Genomic DNA, 20,831 nt, shown 5'->3' with positions numbered 1-20,831 from the left:
CATAAACAACAAATAAGATCAATCAATATTATGAAGACTACACAACAATTCAATAGACTTTTTAAGGCATTTTCAACTACAATATTTCTTTACCGAATTTTTTCCAAAGCTTATCTATTTGTTTTTCTTTTTTACATATTAGATTTTAACACACATTTTCAAATCCAAATATAGTGAAAAGTAAACATACCTTTTCATCCAGTAAATGGTATGGTTTTAATAGGGGATGTGTCATTCTATCTTCGTCATACATAGTACCAAAGAGCCAGCCACTATCCATCTGTAAAAGGAAAACACAATTCAGACTACTGTAAATTCATAAATTATTGCGTGCATTTATTATTGCGAATTTGTCATTTTAGACTAAAATGCGATTTCAATTTTTGCGATATTGAGAAAAATCCTGTTTAATTCATATAAAAAATTTCAAAATGCAAGTTTAAATTATTGCGATTATAACCCTGTTGCATTTTTCACAATAATAAAAACATCGCAATAATTTCTCAATTTACAGTTTCTAATACAAAGACAATACTCTATTAGTTAAATCCTTTTAAAGACATACGTTTTTCTCATTATTGAAGGCCGTACAGTTGCCTATAATTGCTTCCATCCACTTCATTTGAACTTTGATGGATAGTTGTCTCATTGGCAATCATACCACATGTCCTTATTTTTAAAAGAGTTTTTTGTAAAATCACCAAGAAACATTTATTCTTAAGATTTTTAACAAAGCAAAACAAAATACAATGTTCCCTCTTTCAAATACACATCAATCAATCAAAAGAGTGAATACATGCTAGATTAAATTTGTGGATATAATAACTGATCATGTCGAACTGGTTCTCCAACACATATGTTTTTCCTTGAAACTAAGACTTTCTAAAGTCATACTTATGGGAAAAATTAGGGTTAATTACAAAATAAACCACAGATATCTGTACCCAATTTTCCAGCAAGAGGTCTGATGTTACTTATTTTAATCAAGAATTATTTGAATAAATATAGCAGGGGTTGAAACCAAAACAGTTCAACAGGAAATCATCTGAGCAATATTGACTTTAAAACCTTTCATTTTTTCTCACAGCTCTTGATAGAAACTAAATCGAAATGATCAGTTATTTGATTCATACACTTACCTTTTTGATAGCCCAAACATCATGGTAATGCTCAGCAAATTTGCTTATAGCTTGATCTAAGGACTGGTTAATGGAGATTCCCCTTGTGTCCAGTGGCTGAGGATTATATGTTCCATCCAAATTAGATCCGACATCTATTATCCTCATGTCATCTTGTTTGGTAAGAGAATAGTCAGGTGACAAGGCACAGCCAATGGCTGACAGACATGGTAAGGCCTTGGAAAATAATTCTGGGTCATATTCCTGAAAACATAAAATAATGGTAAAATTCTACAAGACAGTCAAGGCAACTTCCTATTTGGACAGCAATTTTTTAACTGTTTACTAGTTTTTTTAAACAAGAAACAATTCTTATTTCATAAACAAACGGGGATTCAAATTTCACCATGGAAAAGAGAATGGCAGATGCAACAATACTTATTATCTTTCCTTTTATATCATGAATTGATGTTGCACAATGTATGAGCTAATCAGACCAAATGTTGAGAACACTGTCTGCAAATCCAAAGAAGGTAATCATAAAACGTCTTTACCCTGTGTGACAATGAATCAAATATTCCAGTAAACAATATCATTGTGAGTCTTTTCTCCTCATCTGTGGCTGATCCATAGGATCCCCATGATCCACCAGAACTATAGTATGATCCACATCTCTTGTAGTAAGCTGTCAACACTCGTAATGGTACAACAGAATTCTCATTTAGATGAGGAACATCCACTGTAAGTTTCCTTAACAAACCAGTCATCATGGAGGGTCTCAACTGACTGCAAGATAATTTTATCAAGATAAAATACAAGATACACGAGCTAATAATAATGTGTTATAAAATTCATTCAGCCAACATATCAGTTTCTAATACTAATTAAGATTTACAAACTTAAATCAATAAACATGGTTGATAAACGTCTTAATTTCATATCATTAACCATTGTGGGACAAGAATTATAATACTATATAATGTAAAAACAATAAAAATTTTCATCACATTTTTACTAATTCCAGCAAAATAAATAAATTGAGTCTATTGCATTGAATTTAACAGAAGCATATACCACATATTTAAACATCTGAACCTAAAACTTTTCATATAAATAAGAAGATATGGTGTGTGCCAATGAGACAACTCTCCATCCAAGTCACAATTTATAAAAAGTTAACAGTTATAGGTCAAAGTACAGCTTTCAACACCTTTTCACTCTATTTTGTAAGTTTATATACTAATGACATCATAAGAACTTACTTTGTAAATGAGACGAGGAAGTCCGAGACTGCCTCTCTCTGACCTTTTGTCAATGATCGGCACTTTGACAGTCTGTACACAGTGTTCAGTGTAGAGTCCAATAGAGTTGAAGCATGGTCAGCATTCTCAAAGAAGTGACTATGTCTGGTCAACAGTGGTAAAACAGAACCTCCAATGTAACGATTCAGTGCTAAAGCAAAATCACTTTCCGATGCAGAGGCCTGAAAGTTTTACATAAAATATATCATGTACACTGATATTACATTGAAGAGGAGATCCCAAGAATTCTAATTCTCAACAATTTCCCATAGTTAACAAAAAGCATTTTTTGTTAAAAACCCATACTCAGTCAAAAGGGATATGAAAATCACTTAAGAGATCATTTGAATTTGAGTCTTTTTTAATTATAAAAATTTTAGACATACACTTTGTACACTTTAGAAGATGACCCTTGAAAAAATATATTCAACAAATCAATGAACAAAGCACAGAAATGACAATATATTTATGTTTATCAAAATTTGATAGAAAAATATGTAATAAAATGTGACAAGTAAGTTTGTATCAAACTGTGAAAGCTAAATATGCATCAAAATGTGATAATTAAATATGTAAAAATGTTGACACAAAAATAAGCATCAAAATATGATTTTAAGGGCATTTACAGCCTAAGTGAAATAAAATTAGAGCAAAAAAAAATTCATGCTGGTTTGTAGTAAAATTATTTCAATATGAATAAAATGCAAAACAACTGGTCAATTAATTGATTGAGTTAAAAGTCAAATCAGACTTCCATGCAATTCTGGATCTTCTATTGTCAATGAAATTAAAATAAACCTCACATGTAATTACAATTATAGTACATATGTGTTATCATTTCAGGATAAGAAGGACTGTATGAAGGAAAATGATGTGAATCAGAATACCGGTAAAAGGTCATTTTAATATACAATTGCATGTCAGTTCAGTTCAAATGGGTTAAATCGTAAAAGTACTTTTATTTGTGGAGTACCATTTTTTATTAACAACCTTTTCCATTGTTTTACTGTGTGTAATGTTGGAAACCCTGAATTCAAAATTCATTGAACAAGGAATTAATAAAAATCTGTAAAATACAAGCATTGTCCATTTAATAAAACATTTTTGCATAATGTCTTTTCGTTGGGTTAGAAACGTCCTTGAACTTGAAATTGGTGCATTGTAATCCACAAATAAAAGTACTTTTACATTAATCAAATCACTTGTAATATCAGCAACCACTAAATTCTTTTTTAATAATATAATGAAGACGTGATGTTTATTCAAAAATAATCATGTGGTTACCAACATTCTAAAACATGTTTAATTTCATCATCATTTTACCATTAGCTTGTCAATTTGTAGTCAATTCAGTAGTTGAAACCCAGATTGTTGGACAGAACTCTACAGTTGAATTTAAACTGAAATGACTAGTTTCAAGAAAATTGGTTAACACACCAATTATTTCTGCATTAATCGAAAATTTTAAATATTCTGAGAATGAATATGAATAGAGGAAGATGTGAGGTTAAAGACACGACGACTCCATTTTTCCAAAAAGTCATGTAAGAACTTACCATATGATATGGCTTCAATGATAGACAATCTTTTAAACCATATGGAAGTTTCTTCAAGACTCTTATTCTACACAAGGTGTGAAAAGTATCATTAATTGACAGAAATATGGTTGCTGTACAAGTCTACATGGTACTTTCAAACGTTAAACTTACTTGGTCTGGAAATGAACATAAAAGGATCACTCGGCTCAGGCTTAGAAAAAAAAGACTACCTACTTTACTTACTGTGTCCAGAGTTGTAGCTGCCCTCAGGTCAGGGAGAATACCCTCTTCTAGAATCCTGAAGAAAGTTTCTTGGTCAGGAAGACCATAAACTCTCTCAAGGAATAACATGATAGAGGATTTGTGGACTGGGTTTAGACCTGGGGGCATGTCTGACTCTGGAGCGCCACCTTCATCTCCTTCTTGGCTTTCAGCTGAAAATAAAACAATATTCAGGGTATAAACAAGATATATCCTAACTTTAAGGAAAAAAAAACTTATTAGCTAACATCATTGAATCCCTAAGAGACTGTAATAAAATAAAGATTGCTTTCTCTTTTTTTGTATATATTAAGAATCCTCATTTAGCAGTCATACTGTTATTCCTCTAAAAAAAAAAAATTTACAAATACTGACGAAAAATGTCTTTCTTTTACTAAAACTACTTAATATGTGGTATAGCACTGTAATATCCTTTACTTTTACAAGAATTCATTAAAATCAATTTTGAAAGAAATATCTAAACTAGCTATTTTCAAGAAAAAACAAATATCTGCACTTACAATCAATATCCAGATAAATGATAACTTAACTAGCAAAGGTCATATACTTCTCACTTTTTTTCCTGATATCAAAATTATAATAAACTCTTTTCTCAAGATAATCAAAATTAACTTCTACTAAAATTATCATAAAACAAGAATGTGTCCATAGTACAATGCTCCACTCACTATCAATTTCTATGTTCAGTGGGCTGTGAAATTGGGGTCAAAACTCTAATTTGGCATTAAAATTAGAAAGATCATATCATAGGAAAAACGTGTACTAAGTTTCAAGTTGATTGGACTTCAACTTCATCAAAAACTACCTTGACCAAAAACTTTAGCCTGAAGCGGGACAGACGGACGAACGGAATGACGAACCAACGGAAGCACAGACCGAAAAACATAATGCCCCTTTACTATCGTAGGTGGGGCATAAAAAAACACATAACACATACTATCAGCAGACATAGCAGGTCCTGCAGGAAGGATAAAGCTCAATCCTAGAACTTTTTCTAAGTCTTCCATGGACACCAAACTTCTCAGTATAGCTCTTGCTCTGATTGAGTCACTTCTGCCAGATTTAATGGTCTCAGCATCTGGGGCACATCTTCCTAGAAGGTCCACTAGCCCAGCATAAAAGTTCATAATGGCTCCTCCCATATCTATATAGTCCTCGTCATCTTCTGGTGGTAAGGTGTTGAAATCATATTTACTGAAAAAAGATAAATGTATTGCTTGTTGTGTCATGGAATAGAAGTTCCTTCATAATATAAGTTCCAAATGGAAACAATATTCTGGAATATTATTTCCACTGGAATAAATATTACAGTAAATGTTCCTGACGGAATAATTGGTATAGAATATTTGTTCCAACAGGAACAGATATTATGACATTGTTTATATCAAAGTTTCCAGTGGAACTTCTGTTAGGCGGAACATAAGAGTAATGGTAATATAAGAGATTTTGCTTTGCAACAGGATTCCAAATGACACCTTAAAATAGGATTCTTTCACATGCTGATGGTATAGAACTTTTCCCAACATGTATTACAAAGACCTACATTGAATACTGTTTACAGAAGATATTGAGATGGAAATTTAAATATGCCCTTTTTTTATATGTGTTTGTTTATTCTACATTGGCTAGAGGTATAGGGGGAGGGTTGAGATCTCACAAAACATGTTTAACCCCGCCCCATTTTTGCGCCTGTCCCAAGTCAGGAGCCTCTGGCCTTTGTTAGTCTTGTATGTTTTTTAATTTTAGTATGACGTCCATTTTCATTGAACTGATACACATTTTTGTTAAGGGGCCAGCTGAAGTCCGCCTCCGGGTGCGGGATTTTCTCACTGTGTTGAAAACCCATTGGTGGCCTTCATCTGTGTTCTGCTCTTTGGTCGGGTTGCTGTCTCTATGACACATTAACCATTTCCATACTCAATCTTATCTTTTCTGTCTGTTATTGAAAACTTACAGTATTTTTGGAATTGCTATTTGAAAAAGCCAATTTGCAATATCATTTCTGCTATTATTCTTTTTTTCAGCTAAAATTTAATTTAAAACTTCCCAATTTTAATCAATGAGATGTCTTTCTTCTGCAAATACTTAAGAAATGTCTATTTTCTAGGAATTTCTAAAAAATAATTCTGGCAAAATAATATTAGATACCTCTGATACAAGATTCTACCATCTGAGTCATCATCCATCATGGCCGACAGGAAGTGAGCAGAGTTGCCATCCCTTGCTGTAATTATCTGCTGTGACATTTTAATTCCATCTTTAACTGCTTTGAAAAGACCACCTCCCTCACCTCTCAATGCAGGGCCTAGACATTCTGGTCTACGAATCAAAAGTCTGACAACTAGGTTTGCATTTTCTTCCACACTTTCACCTGATATTTAAAATAAATTTGACACAAGTTATAGATATAATTTTTCGAAAGACCAAGAATGGCAATGAACTTATATCTTTTTGGTCTTTGATGTAGTCTTCTGTTTATTTCTAGTTGGGCAAACCCATTTGATCTAATTAATGGGTAGTATAAGGTGTTTGTACTTATTTCTCTACTGACAATAGACACATGTTTCATTGGCCTTTCTTTTAACAGATTCAAAGAATGAACTTAACTGCTTCAGGTGCTAAATTAAGGTAGCTTTATAAAATACATAATGCCAAAACTAAAAGTATGCCAAACCCATACAAGGAATCAGAGCTATGCTTGAGGGAGACCCATTCTCATTTTAAAACGATTTTGAAATTTTATAACAGCAAATTGAACTAAAACAATTTCTGTATTTTCATGCCTGTACGGAAGAACAGTCAACTAGCAGAGATATTGACCAGTGATAGTGTCACCGCATGAAATATTTCTTTATCTTTATTGTTATTCGTGTTTTTCTATGTTATACATATATTCATATCATATTTCATGTGTCATACTTATTATCATATTACATTGACGCTTGACAAATGACAAATCCAAATCAAGCACACCATTTTATCTGCATGCTTTCTAGTTACCACCAAAAAAATCCTTTCTTACCTGCAATAACTTTTCATACCTGTATTCTGTATTCAGGAGTTGGAGCCTGCAGATGGCTTGCACTATTAGCTATATATCTACAAGTTGGTTTTTCTATTTCTTAGTTTTAAGGTTCGGTTCTAATATTTTCATTTATAACTGTTTTATTTCTAAGAATACTATTGTTCAATGGTATAGTTATACTATTTGTAACTATCATTGTATATATATTTACAGAATAAAAATTTGTGGGCACTTACGAACTTACATAGCCATATGGGAAAAAATACCCACTTACCATTGACCCACACACAGAATCTAAGGAAATCCAAGAATCTCTCTCCTTCAACTGGATCCCAACCAATGTCAGGGTAGCCTTTTTCTAACAGCTCAGCATTGCTTTGGACCCCACATCTAGATAAATACATTGCTATCCTCTCTAAGTTAGTCTCCCTAAGGGCCAAAGCAAGTTCATTATTGTCCATTAATGAAGAGTAAGCTACATCCAGTGGACATGATCCTCTAAGTGAAGGACGAGCTGAAAAGTAAATTCACATTTCTACTTAATTTGTACTAAAAAAGAACATCTCGAGTTAATCAATTCAAATTTAACAAACCAAACTTTCTAGGAAGAATAAACTGTTATCACAGAGATATGTCTTGCCTTTTTGTAGTTTTGATAATGCAAATGTTGAAATTAAATAGCAATACTTTAACATGTAAGTTATGCAAATATTCAAAGTCGATGAACCATGACTGAAGGTACATGGCTAAACAATCTCCATGGAATGAAATGTGCCAATGCTAATACAACTGCATACCAAATACCACTGACTTATTATAAGTTGTTCCCTTTAAACAAACCTAAACACAAACATTAACTTGTAAACTATGTAAAAGTTTCAAAGTCAATTAATCATGATCAGGGGTGGGGCTATATAATCTCCATGGAAACGATATTTGCAAATGCCAATACATTTGCATACCAAATATCATTGACTTAACATTAGCAGTTCATCTTAAACTGATCTAATCACAAACTAATACATGTAAACTAAGCAAAAGTTTCAAAGTCAATAGACCATGACTGAGGGGGCGGAGCCAAATATTCTCCATGGAAATGAGATGTGCTAATGCTTATACAACTGAACACAAATTAACATTGGCCTACCACTAATGGTTCCCCTTGAACTGGCCTAATCACAAACTAATACATGTTAACTTAGCAAAATTTTCAAAGTCTATAGACCATGACTAAGGAGGCGGAGCCAAATAATCTCCATGGAAATGAGATATGCCAATGCTTATACAACTGCATACCAAATATCATTGACCTACCACTAGTGGTTCCCCATAAATTGACCTAATCACAAACTAATACATGTTAACTATGAAAAGTTTCAAAGTCAATAGACCTTGATTGAGGGGGTGGGGCCAAATAATCTCCATGGTAATGAGATGTGCCAATGCTAATACAACTGCATACCAAATATCATTGACCTACCACTAGTGGGTCACCATGAACTAGACCTAATCACAAACTAATACATTGTTGACGCCGTCGCCGACGCCGGAAACAGCATACCTATGTTTCGCTTTTTGACTCCGTCAAGGCGAGACAAAAACAAAATTGCTTCTATAACGTGTTACCTATGGAAATTTCAAGGGGATAAAAGAGTTATTTTCAGGCAAGGTAACAATTAACCTTTATCTCCTGCATGATGCTCCTTATTATATGTCTTGTACAACAAACTTCTTTTGCTTCATGCAATGGTTCATTTTTTTTTATAAAGTGTGTAAGGAAATCCTAATTTATGTTATACTCTGCGTGTATCCTCATTTACCACTCTTATTTTATTTTATACAACAGAACACAAATGAAGTTATACCCTGCTTCCATACACCTTTATCGATATTTGGAAATCTGCGCCGTTGACCTGAGAATCTGCACCGCTTGAACTTTTGACGTCATACAACAATCACTTTTCCATTGTGGCATCAGATATTTTTTATTGTGATGTCAAAATTTTTCGGGAACCTTTGTGATGTCCAGTAATGGCGGACAAATAGCGATAAGGTGTATTGTATAATCACCTAGAAATACTGCGACTCCCTTACAACAAAGTATGATTGAATGGAATAAACCATAATGAAAACAACTAACAATATTTGGTAAAAATGCAGATTATGGCAAAGTAAGTCAACTTCAAACTGTATAAATTATTTGAGACAATTATTATGCTTCTACCATTTGTTTAGAAAGGTAAATTTCCTATTTGTGGATGACCTTGTATTGCTTGAAAATAATTTCTCATTTCATGTCCCTAAAAGTTCATACCCCTCCTTTTTTAATACGTGTATAGAAATGAAAGTTACCCAGTAACATGCTGCTGTTCTCCAGTAAGTAGCTGAGATGTTCAAACATGGCTCTCTGATTCTGCCGACTTGTTCTACAGAAATAACACAAGAATCTGCAGCACATCACTACCATTTCTGCTGCTGCATCCTATAATAAAATTCATTTCTAAATGGTGCATAATATTTCAGTTTTACTTATAATTCACTAAATTTGTAGTCCCCACAGTTTTTCATTCAATTTAAAAAAAAAAAAAAACTGTGAAAATTATTAGAAAAAAATCCTCCTCATTATATAGATTACACATCTTGTGAATTACATCTGAAACATATGAACTGTATTTGTGAATTTCACCTGGAGTTATCTTAATTTTATACATTGTCAACTGAAATATAGGATTTGTATCCAAAATTTAAGAAAGAGATTGCCAATTTATTATCAGATGACCTTGGAAAATTCTGTAGTTTTGACTTTTCAACTGTTATTCAACATGAAAAATATTATATATAAGTAAAAATTCATATCATATCCTTATTCTCTAATACTATTGTGAAATTTAGCGACTATTAAAAATATCCTCTGTTTTAGTTACACGGATCTCAGAAAACTTTATCATCCTGCCAACAAAACAATTGAATACAAATGGATACAAAATTAAAGAGAAAGGTAATCTTTCAAGATTCAAGAGTAAAAGAAATGCATTAAGTATTTCTGGTGAGCTATCTATATATCTAACAAAAACCATAAACATTTTAACCAATCTTAAGTTGTCAAAAGCAGTTTGAAAAATTATAAATTGAAACCAATATGATTCAGTGGAAATAAGCTGTTCCACTGTAGAAGTTAGTTTTTTTTTTTTTAAATACCTTACATTTTTATACAGCCTTTATATAAATCAAATGTAACTGATAAGTTTCAAGCAAATAAGTTTTAAGGTCAATAAACCTGACATGACTGCTGGTATCAAATCCTGTCAGAACAACTTGATTGGTGATCGTCAAATTTATACACAGTTCTTCTTCAGTTTTAATTTTCAACAACAACCATTATTTTTTTAATTGCTTTTACATCAGATTTTAAGTATTGATGTTTGAAACAAAAAATATATTTGGAAGGATGCCAGTCTTACGGATAAGAGTACCATCCATACCCTAATACTCATATTATACAATTAATGACATTCTTTGGAAAAAACTAATTTCAAAACATTGATTTTGTACATGAATTTTTTTTTAACTGGTGAGTCATCACATTAACACTACTAGGGAGAGCTAGTACTAAACATGCTGATAACAAAATTGGAATCAAGTCAGCCATTAACACTTAAAACTGTCTCGTTCAGGACTTTTGAAAAGAACTTTTCTTCTCCAGCCATAGCAGTAATTTTCAAATAAGAAAATAAAATAAAATTTAACGTAATAAAATATAGAACAGATTTTACAGTAAAAACTAAAACTGGGCCACGAAAAAAAAAAGTTAAAACATCAACAGGAATGTGTTTACAAATAACTTTTAAGTAGTAGTCCATATGAGAATCAGGCAGATTAAAAATAGGATTCATTTGGAAAAAGGCTATAGTTTTTTTTTTTTTTTTAACATCAAAATCTTGCAAGCATTTCATTTCAAAATATTGAGTTGTCTCCCTTAGAATGATTTTTTACAGAACATTCTACTTATATCCATGAACACAGCACAAATAAAAAATACTGTACATCTCTTTCTCCTTTATATTCAAAACAAAATACAGATAAAAATATAATTTAAGGTGGTACATAACACTACAGTGAGATAACTCTGTAAAGATAGCTGAACGTTTTAATCACGTTCTATTGTTTAATAAGGAAATATTAGTTTCTCAATGGTCAAAGTTCGTGTTTGCCAAACTGCTATATATCCAATGAAATTTTTCCAATAAATTGTGTGGTTCAAGTTTTTCGAAATTTTTATATTTTTGTCATAGAGTCAAAGTAAATATTTTGTCAAAATCTAATGAAAATTAAACAAGCCAAATTAATTTTAAACAAGGTGTTTGGTACCACCTTAACAGATTTTTAACTATTATTTACCTGTTGTTTTTAAACACCTCCTGCTTGATTCTTAGATGGAAAGGTACTTAAACTTACCCAGGTTTTCTTCAGTTCCTGAATTGTAAGCTTCAGTGCAAAGAAAACAAAAGTAATTTCCTGTGCTTATTTGCTTTAAGCTAAGGCTGGATGTAAAAGCTTGTGTTTACTGATTGTTATTACATGTACTAAGAAAATCTTAAAACATTTGAAATATTCTCTGTAACTGAAGGAGCATTTGTTATTAGAAAATGTTTTATTAGTACTGAATGTATGAAGACTTCAAATTGTTTTATAGCAGTAACGTTGTCGTGGAAAATTAGAGATAAAAACAATGCAACACTTATTTTATCATATTCTTTTCATAACAAATTTCAATTTCACAGTATTTTTATAAAGACTATGTGAACTAACACAAAGGTCTCCCTTTTTATCTATAGAATTAACTCTGGTAACTAGATGTTCAATTATTGCAAACATTGCATGAAACAGAAAGTCAAATTCTAGAATTTGGTGCTAAGAATATTTTCGTTACAATGCACTTGCTATACTCTAACAACCTATTACTAGCAAAAAGATCTTTTACCAGTTGATGAGTTAGAAGAAAAATTCAAACTGCAAATTGCAAATTAATTTTTGGGCCCATTGGTTACAAATGGACAAAGCCTATTGTATAACCGTAGTAATATTCTCAGATTGTAATTGTAAATGATTCAATGAAGTTTGGATGCCACAAAAATTAAATATTCAAACAGTACTGTGGCATATCCTTTTCTAAACCCATCCATAATCATATATAATTACCGTAGTTTCCATTTTAATTTCCTCAAATGTTTTAAGATTTTTGACACTATCACTGCAGAGCTATATATTATATTATCAATGCCTTTTCTAGTTGTGTTAGTGAAGTAATGAAATTTTAATATTGGATAAATGTTTTCATGCATTTGGTGCAGTTTAATAAATTCTGAACTCACTGCATATATGATGCTAGCTTACAGAATTACTCAGCTTTTTCTCATATATATTTCTAAGAAGTGCAGGCATGTAGAAAACTATACAAGTTTCAAGTTGATTGTTTAATGATTCAATTCCGTCTATATTTCAAATTTAAACAGAGAATTCAAGCATTTTAAACAAGTAACAAAACTTTTATTTGTTCTTAATTAGTTTTGATAAAACGATCCATTGTCTTTTTTCAAATAATTTGTGATCATCTGAAATTTTTTTTCAAGAAGAAGTTCTCATATGATTTTTTGTTTGATTTTTAGCAGGGGTTTGTGATTTCAACAAATATTGTTGGAATTTGTCTGAATATATCAAGAGCACATTCTGTAGGATCACTGAAATATAAATTCAAGCTGAAATTGATTTGTTGTATTTGAGTTCAGAAACAGATGGTGTTAAATGAAATCATTGGTTTAATTGTGCTACATATTCTTACTTTTAGAGCTGCATTTATATGAAAATGACATTTCAATATTGTGCTGTTTTGACATTAAAAAATATCACTTATAATTTTTTTTTCAAATTGAGTAGAAAAGGGTCATTTTTTCTGTTGCTTAAATCTGCATTGATAATTCTAGTTTTTGCTAAAATGAGTTAAAAATGTGGTTTATACTTTGGGGTTAAAATGTTGTCTGCCGTATAGAACTATTGAATATACTTAAGGGAATCTGGGATGCACCAATTAAATACCATTAAGAGAGGTGATATCTACTGATTTCTACAAAAAAGCAAAATTAAGGCAAACTACAATCTTAAAAAATATTTGATATGATTTCCATCTTCCTGACAATTTTTTTTGAAATAAACTTCATTAGACACCTGTACTTTGGAGACAAACGTTTGGAAATCCAAAATGTAAAACATTTGTGAGCACAAAAACCAAAAAGACTCAAATAGAACAATAAAAAGGCTTTAAGGTCAACTTTGTCTGATAGTTATAGAATAGCAACTTCAGCTTCTAACTTTATGAAGTGGAAATTTACAATCAAATTGTGACATCTGAATAATGCCAAAATTACAATATTGGATACCGGTTGGTTGGTACCATCAGGAAATAATAATCCATTGGCGGGAATTCCAACTACCACTTTTTTCAAGGATATATCGTCCAAAACAGGTATTGTTGTCAAAAGAACAAAATTAGTATCCTCAATCACAAATGCTTTTCCCTCCTGCCCATTATCCTGTCTGACATTCATCAAACTATATTCAAAATTTGCATTTAATGCAACCTGACAAAATACTAATTTGTAGAAAAAACCCTTAATTTAAGAATTATTCATAAGTACTGCTACACATTTTGATGTTTCTATTTTAACTAGCCACTTGAAAATGGATGAATTTTCTCAGTTACAATGAAGAAACTATGGTAGAAATCATATCAGAACTTTTCCTAAAAGCTTGCTACAAACCTGCTGTGAACTGATGAAGCAAAATATGATTATAATGATGATAGAATGGAACCATACCTTTGTCTGTTCCACTTGTTGGAGCGTAAAGGACGCTCGTCTACCCTGTTGTTGAAAGGATCCCCTCCTAGCAACAGAACTTCTCCTTCCTTGACTAGCCTCTGGCATGCCAGAAGTTGTGGACTGTTGTTGCTGTTGTGCTTTATTTAAAGTGTTCACCATTAATTGCATGACTGTTTCATGAACACACAATGCTCTCATCAAATCTGGATGCTGGAAGAACACTTTATTGTCCATCAACTCTCTGAAATTAGAATTTTCATGTCATATAAAAAATCTTGATGACAATTGGAAGAATTAACCCTAAATGCATTTGAACAAGTTATTTTTTCCACCATTAATCTTTTTGAAAGAATTCTTTGAAAAGGAGGTATAAAAACGAACCTGGTTTCAAGCACTTCTCATCATTGTTAACTTTCAGATCAGAAGAATTGCAAAAATACAAAAGACAAATAGTCCTAAGATATCATCCACTTTAACTTTTGTAATTTTTTCAATAAAATGTGCTCCAGGTTTAAATAATTTCAAGATTTTTTAAATTTCTCCTATATAACTTAAGAATAACTATTTTGGACATTACATGAGAATCCAAATACGATTCCATGGTGCGTACATACTTTAAACTATTTTTCATCAGTTCCTCTTCATCTTTATCAGCCTGCACTAGTAACAGAGATCTAATATTTCCTAAGGCTCTCAGTAATATATTGATGTCATCTTTACTGGCATTACTTATAACATAGGCTTTCTCAAGAGCAGATAGAAGCTGAAAGGTAAAGGGAAATGTTTTAAAGTATTAAAAGCTTCAACAAGAGTTTCAAATGGGGTCTTTGGTCACATAAAAAAGCATTTAAGCATTCAAAACTCAGTCAATTAACAGTATTTCAGGTCTTTAATGCTAAATCTCATTTTAAGACATCTTAAGTCATTTGAGCCATTTCATTATTTGAATATGTAGCTGCTTTTCCTACTTTTAGAGGACAGACCAGCATAACAAGGGTACATCCATTTAATTAAGTAAAGGTTTCATTCAGCAAACTAGCTGTAACTTTCTAGTAGAGTTTGAGAAAGGCTTAAGGGACAGAAAGATCAATGTATTACATCAAAAACTATTTGCTTAGACACCCTGCAGCTCAGGTATCACTAATCGTTATCTCATTTATAAAGAAATAATCTTTTCATGGTTAATGAGTATGCTACTGCCATAGATAAGCTGAGGCACTGTCAGTATCAGAATATGATAATTTCACAATTTGTTAAAAACAGACCTAACTTATCATAATCAATTTCTTCCAACATTCAATACTTTGCAACAAATCTGTTATTTTTTCTATAGTAACTGGCTGCATTCAAAATATCAATAAACATGGTGAGTGCAAAAACCTACCTCACCAATACCATTATACTGCCTGTACAATAAGCTGAACATTTCTCTGACTAGGTCCTGGTTCACAATAAAGTCCTCTTGGGCCCAGGTAATCATAGTTTTCTGTATCAGTTTTTGTATGTTGTCTATTCAAATATAAAAACGAATATGCATCATTTGATTGGTACCTTACTTTTATACTGTTTACTATTTTTTGTCCCATACCACAATACTCAATTTTAAAATAGAAATGCAAGTTTGTTTTCGCTTTTTTTTTCGTTCGAACTGTGTACTTCTGTTGACCATTCTTTTAGTCCTTGTTTTTGAAGTGACTTTTCTATGTTCTTTATTGGGCATCACTGTTTTTGTCTTAGTAAACTTTTTTGCCTTTAATATTTGGTTTTTAATTATATTGATGTTTACTTAAAACTTCAAAGAACTTACATAACTTTTCATGTGATTCTATGCATTACATCTTTTGGTTTATATAGTTGGTAATATTTGAAGGCTAGAGGAGAGACAACACTAAGATTCTTTATTTTAAAAATGAATGTTTCTTTTTGTAATTTTATTGGGGTGTAAAAGTGTTGACCGAAGCACATTTTGTATGAAGCGTGGAAGCGCTTCATTCTAAATATGTATGCATGATCAACACTTTTACACCCCAATAAAATTACTAAAAGAAGCATTCATTTCTTATAATTACATTTTTATGCTAATAAGACCATGAAAAAAAATTTTATCAGGTTTTTCTTTTATCTACTTGTGCACTTTTTAGTGGAAGCACGTGTCATCACGAATGTAACATTCATTTTGATATGAAGGTTAATTTTTGGATGACACACGATTGTTGTTAGCCAATCAAACTAACGGATTCTCGTGAAACATATATGTAATGTAATTATTACTGAATATGCCTATCAATCACTCAAGCTTTGTTTTTTCCATTGTTTATTTATTTGCATTGTCTGTCTTTCATTGCTTTATTCAAATAACTGTCTGTCTTTCCTTGCTTTATTCAAATAACTGTCTGTCTTTCCTTGCTTTATTCAAATAACAACAAATTTCCTATAGTGTGGTCGACATATAAATTTGTCCATAAGCACAACCCTTACCTATTTTGTTCTCCTCTGGCTCTTTAGAGTTGGAAGTTTCCTCTTCCTTTTTCTTTAACACTAACTGCAGAAGTTTCTCACCAACTGTTGGAGCGGTGACTGGTTCCTCTTTGGCTTCAGTCTCTACTGGTTTGTCCTCTTGTTCTGGTTGTGTTGGCATGGAACAATGTGTCAGCAACTGACTATGGAAATTCCAAAGCATGTCTCTGATGGCCGTCCCACATGGACATGGCAGACCATTCTCATCTTCTTCTGCAGATTTGAAGATAAGAAGATTTCTCATCTGCAGCAGAAAATAAAATGAAACTTTATGGATTTTTTTGTACAATACTTAAATAAAAAGGCAAAAAACTTCTGTTTTGTGCTCTAATAGTGCAATTACGCTAATTTCATAAAGTTTGGTCAACTGAATTAAAATACATTGCAAAATAGTGTCTACAGAGGGATAAAGATAACAACTTTTGCTTTTATGTGACAATTTATTTTTTCAGGAATAGAAAATGCTTCTTGCAATATCTAAACTAATTTTAAGGTATTATATTATGTGCCACAAAATGTGACAGATTATTTTAGATTAACATCAATCATTTGTGGCTGTATACATGTATATCATTAAAACAATTTATTGTCATATCTACACAGGGGAGAATGAGTACCAAGTGTGTGATGATATAAATTAGTAAGCTCATAGTTTTTCTATCTTATATAACAGACCTGTTCATGTGGAGGACATCTGAATTCTCTCGTCATTCTAGCCGTTACAGATGATGGAAGGTCTGCTTGTTTGATATCGTTGTATCTTTTCTTTTGGTCCTGAAAAAGAAACCATGGCATAGCTCGAACTTCAAATATTGTTCTTTGCTTTTGAACTTAACAAAATTAATAGAAGACAAAAATAACTAACTCCTTTTTTAGCATATCTCAAGAAATTTTTCTGTTTTGCTTTTTACGTATATTAAAACTTAGAATCAGAGACATTTTGGAATGTTCTATGTCATAGCTGAAAAAAGACAAAATACATACATGTTGTATGACTGCCAATGAGACTACAATCCACCAGAGACCAAATGATGTAGCTGTATGCAACTAAAGGTTACCATAAGGTCTTCAACAATGAGCAAACCCTATTCTCTATAGAAAGCTATACTTACATGTTGACAAGAATAAACAAATTTGTCAGAGAAGGCAGTAATGGACTCCACTCTATGTCTCAGCTGTATATCACATAGATGCTGGAGGATGTGACAAACCTTTAATAAATTCAATGCAAAATTTATGATTAAATATAATTATTACATCAGTTGCATTGCAACATCATGATTTCCCAGTCAAATTAAAACCAATATTTCATAAATCACATGTGAAATAAATCCTAAATCACCCCTCTGAAGTCATACAACAAACAATATGTTGTAAAATCTTGTGTCAAAATGAAAAGAAAATGTACAGAGAAAGATATAGTCAATGTAATAAAAAAAATACCTATAACCCAAGAATTTAAAAATTAAAAAAAATGTTCAACTCATGACCAAACAATAATGTATCCATAGTACACGGATGCCCCACCCGCACTATCATTTTCTATGTTCAGTGGACCGTGAAATCGGGGTCAAAACTCTAGTTTGGCATTAAAATTAGAAAGATCATATTGTAGGGAACATGTGTACTAAGTTTAAAGTTGATTGGACTTCAACTTCACCAAAAACTACCTTGACCAAAAACTTTAATCTGAAGTGGGACAGACAGACGAACGGACCGAAAAACATAATGCCCCTAGGTGGGGCAAAAAAACATCGGCTTACCTGTACACTTCATGGAAACTTTTGCAATGGTTTTATCATTGCACAAATTGATAGTGAATAAGCATCTCAAAAAATAAAATTTCTGAAATCGCAATAATTTATCTTACATTTTTGTACTTTGTTCAACAATGACAATAGTAAATGCACACAACAATCAATTCTGAACTTACAGTGTTGATTTTTTTTGCTTTAATATATGCAGATCATTAATATAATATGAGTTAAGGTAACAAATTTTTCAACTGAGAAATATCATCTAACTTAAAATGATGTAAAGATATGCTACAAATAGTTAGCATTTTAAAAATTGATACAAAACTATTTAAACCTAATTACCTCTAGTTTAACTGCATCTTCAAGTTTCATATGCAAAAGTCCTACTCTGGAACCTGTGAAATACAAAAAATTCAATTTATAAATACATTCAGCTATCAATCATGTAAAATTTTCAATTACTTAACTTATAACTTTTATCTAATTTTATAAGCAGACACATGTTCAATGTTTATCTTTTTAATTTAAAAAAAACTCTTCTTGAGGTTATTGTGTAACACAGTAGATGAATAAAATCATAAAACATTAATTTTTAAATAAAACATCAGTGAATCCTAGATTTCTATATTCAAATATTTTTCTTTATTTAGATATTGTAATTACTGACCTGACTCTTTATTATCATCAAACACCTGTGGATTGATAAGAATCAGTAACTTCAGTAAATCACCATCGCTGAATCTTCCCATCACCAAAAGCTTGTCACATACCTTTAGCAGAGGTCTAAAATATAAATTAAAGTTAATCAGTTATTATTATTTTGGTTAACCCTGTTGCAATAAATTTCTTCTATGTTTGAAAATTTTTGGGGATAAAAAATATACATACAGGTTATGTCTTAACAAATAAGACCTCAGTTTAATTAAAATGTTAAATAGGATATTCTTGCTACTTTCAATAGTTCTTTGACTGCATTGCAATCTATTTCATTTTTTTGTATGCAAAATTTATAAACATCAAATCATGTGATTCAGACTGTAACTTGACTGCCAGGGTAGAAAAAGAGAATAAAAATGATGGAACAATAATATAAGGAATATGACATAATTGAAAATAGTCTTAGTACTGGAAAGTTAACCATTCCCCACCCCAAATAAGGACAGTGTACATACATGAATATATCATTTTTTAGGTTTAGTTTGATAATAAAATGCTCCGCTGGGGCGCAGCTTGATACGACTGCAGAGGTCGAACCCTGAACAGTTGGGGCAAGTATGGACACAACATTCAAGCTTGATACAGCACTGAATTTGGATTGTAATTAAATATTTGACACAGCATAGGTTTCTGACACAGAATGAATGTGGTCTAAGAACTTAAAAATTTTTAATTTACCTATTCAAACCATATCATTATTATTTGCTTTTATATATAAATCAGAAATAACCAATTTAAAATGGAAAATTTTAAAGAAAAAAAGGGAAAAAAAATTCCCCACGCAAATTTTTTGAACCCCTTATGATTCATCATCCCAAAACTCAATCCCAGCCTTCCATTTGTGGTATGGTACCTTGCAGTACAATTTCAGAGAAATCCATACACTTGAACACAAGTTATTGTCTGGAAACTAGAAAAATGCTTGTTTTTTTGGCCCCTTTTTGGCCCCAAATTCCTAAACGTTTAGGGCAATTACCCCCAAACTCAAACCCAGCTTTCCCTTTGTGATATGGAACCTTGTAGTACAATTTCATAAAGATCCATACACTTACACACAAGTTATTGTCCTGAAACTAGAAAAATGCTTGTTTTTTTGCCCCTTTATGGCCCCTAATTCCTAAAATTTTGAGGCAATTACCCCCAAAATCAACCCCAGCCTTCCCTTTGTGGTATAGTACCTTGCAGTACACTTTCAGAGAGATCCATACACTTGAACACATGTTATTGTCTGGAAACTAGAAAAATGCTTATTTTTGGCCCCTTTTTGGCCCCTTATTCCTAAACATTTTGGACAATTACCCCTAAACTCAATTCCAATTTTCCCTTTGTGATAAGGAACCTTTTAGTACAATTTCAAAAAGATCCATACACTTTCACACAAGTTATTGTCATGAAACTAGAAAACTGCTTGTTTTTTGCCCCTTTTTGCCCCCTAATTCCTTAAATTTGGAGGCAATTACCCCCAAAATCAATCCCAGCATTCCCTTTGTGATATGGAACCTTGTGGTACAATGTCAGAGAGATCAATACACTTACACACAAGTTATTGTCATGAAACTAGAAAAATGCTTGTTTTTTGCCCCTTTTTGGCCCCTAATTCCTAAAATTTGGAGGCAATTACCCCCAAAATCAATCCCAGCATTCCCTTTGTGATATGGAACCTTGTAGTACAATTTCAAAAAAAACATACACTTACACACA

At 31.8% G+C, this 20,831-nt stretch overlaps 1 protein-coding gene across 1 annotated transcript in view; it reads right to left on the bottom strand.

Annotated features, from left to right (window-relative positions):
* LOC127738961 (ryanodine receptor-like) overlaps window positions 1–20,831 on the bottom strand; it is a 154,684-nt gene that overhangs the window by 74,650 nt on the left and 59,203 nt on the right. The window contains exons 47-63 of the mRNA XM_052250461.1: window positions 19,081–19,196; window positions 18,756–18,808; window positions 17,769–17,867; window positions 17,332–17,430; window positions 16,618–16,900; window positions 15,524–15,648; window positions 14,754–14,902; window positions 14,137–14,380; window positions 9,617–9,746; window positions 7,539–7,778; window positions 6,388–6,610; window positions 5,177–5,433; window positions 4,192–4,391; window positions 2,381–2,601; window positions 1,673–1,904; window positions 1,140–1,382; window positions 191–280 (exon numbers count right to left, since the gene is read on the bottom strand). Coding sequence (XP_052106421.1) covers window positions 191–280; window positions 1,140–1,382; window positions 1,673–1,904; window positions 2,381–2,601; window positions 4,192–4,391; window positions 5,177–5,433; window positions 6,388–6,610; window positions 7,539–7,778; window positions 9,617–9,746; window positions 14,137–14,380; window positions 14,754–14,902; window positions 15,524–15,648; window positions 16,618–16,900; window positions 17,332–17,430; window positions 17,769–17,867; window positions 18,756–18,808; window positions 19,081–19,196 — 3,004 coding nt within the window. The remainder of the gene's footprint in view (window positions 1–190; window positions 281–1,139; window positions 1,383–1,672; window positions 1,905–2,380; window positions 2,602–4,191; window positions 4,392–5,176; window positions 5,434–6,387; window positions 6,611–7,538; window positions 7,779–9,616; window positions 9,747–14,136; window positions 14,381–14,753; window positions 14,903–15,523; window positions 15,649–16,617; window positions 16,901–17,331; window positions 17,431–17,768; window positions 17,868–18,755; window positions 18,809–19,080; window positions 19,197–20,831) is intronic.

The sequence above is a fragment of the Mytilus californianus genome, unplaced genomic scaffold (assembly GCF_021869535.1).
Source record: "Mytilus californianus isolate M0D057914Y unplaced genomic scaffold, xbMytCali1.0.p SCAF_4, whole genome shotgun sequence".
In the NCBI taxonomy this organism is placed as follows: domain Eukaryota; kingdom Metazoa; phylum Mollusca; class Bivalvia; order Mytilida; family Mytilidae; genus Mytilus; species Mytilus californianus.
The sequence above is the reverse complement of the archived record's forward strand: the minus strand, read 5'-3'. Positions and strand labels throughout refer to the sequence as shown.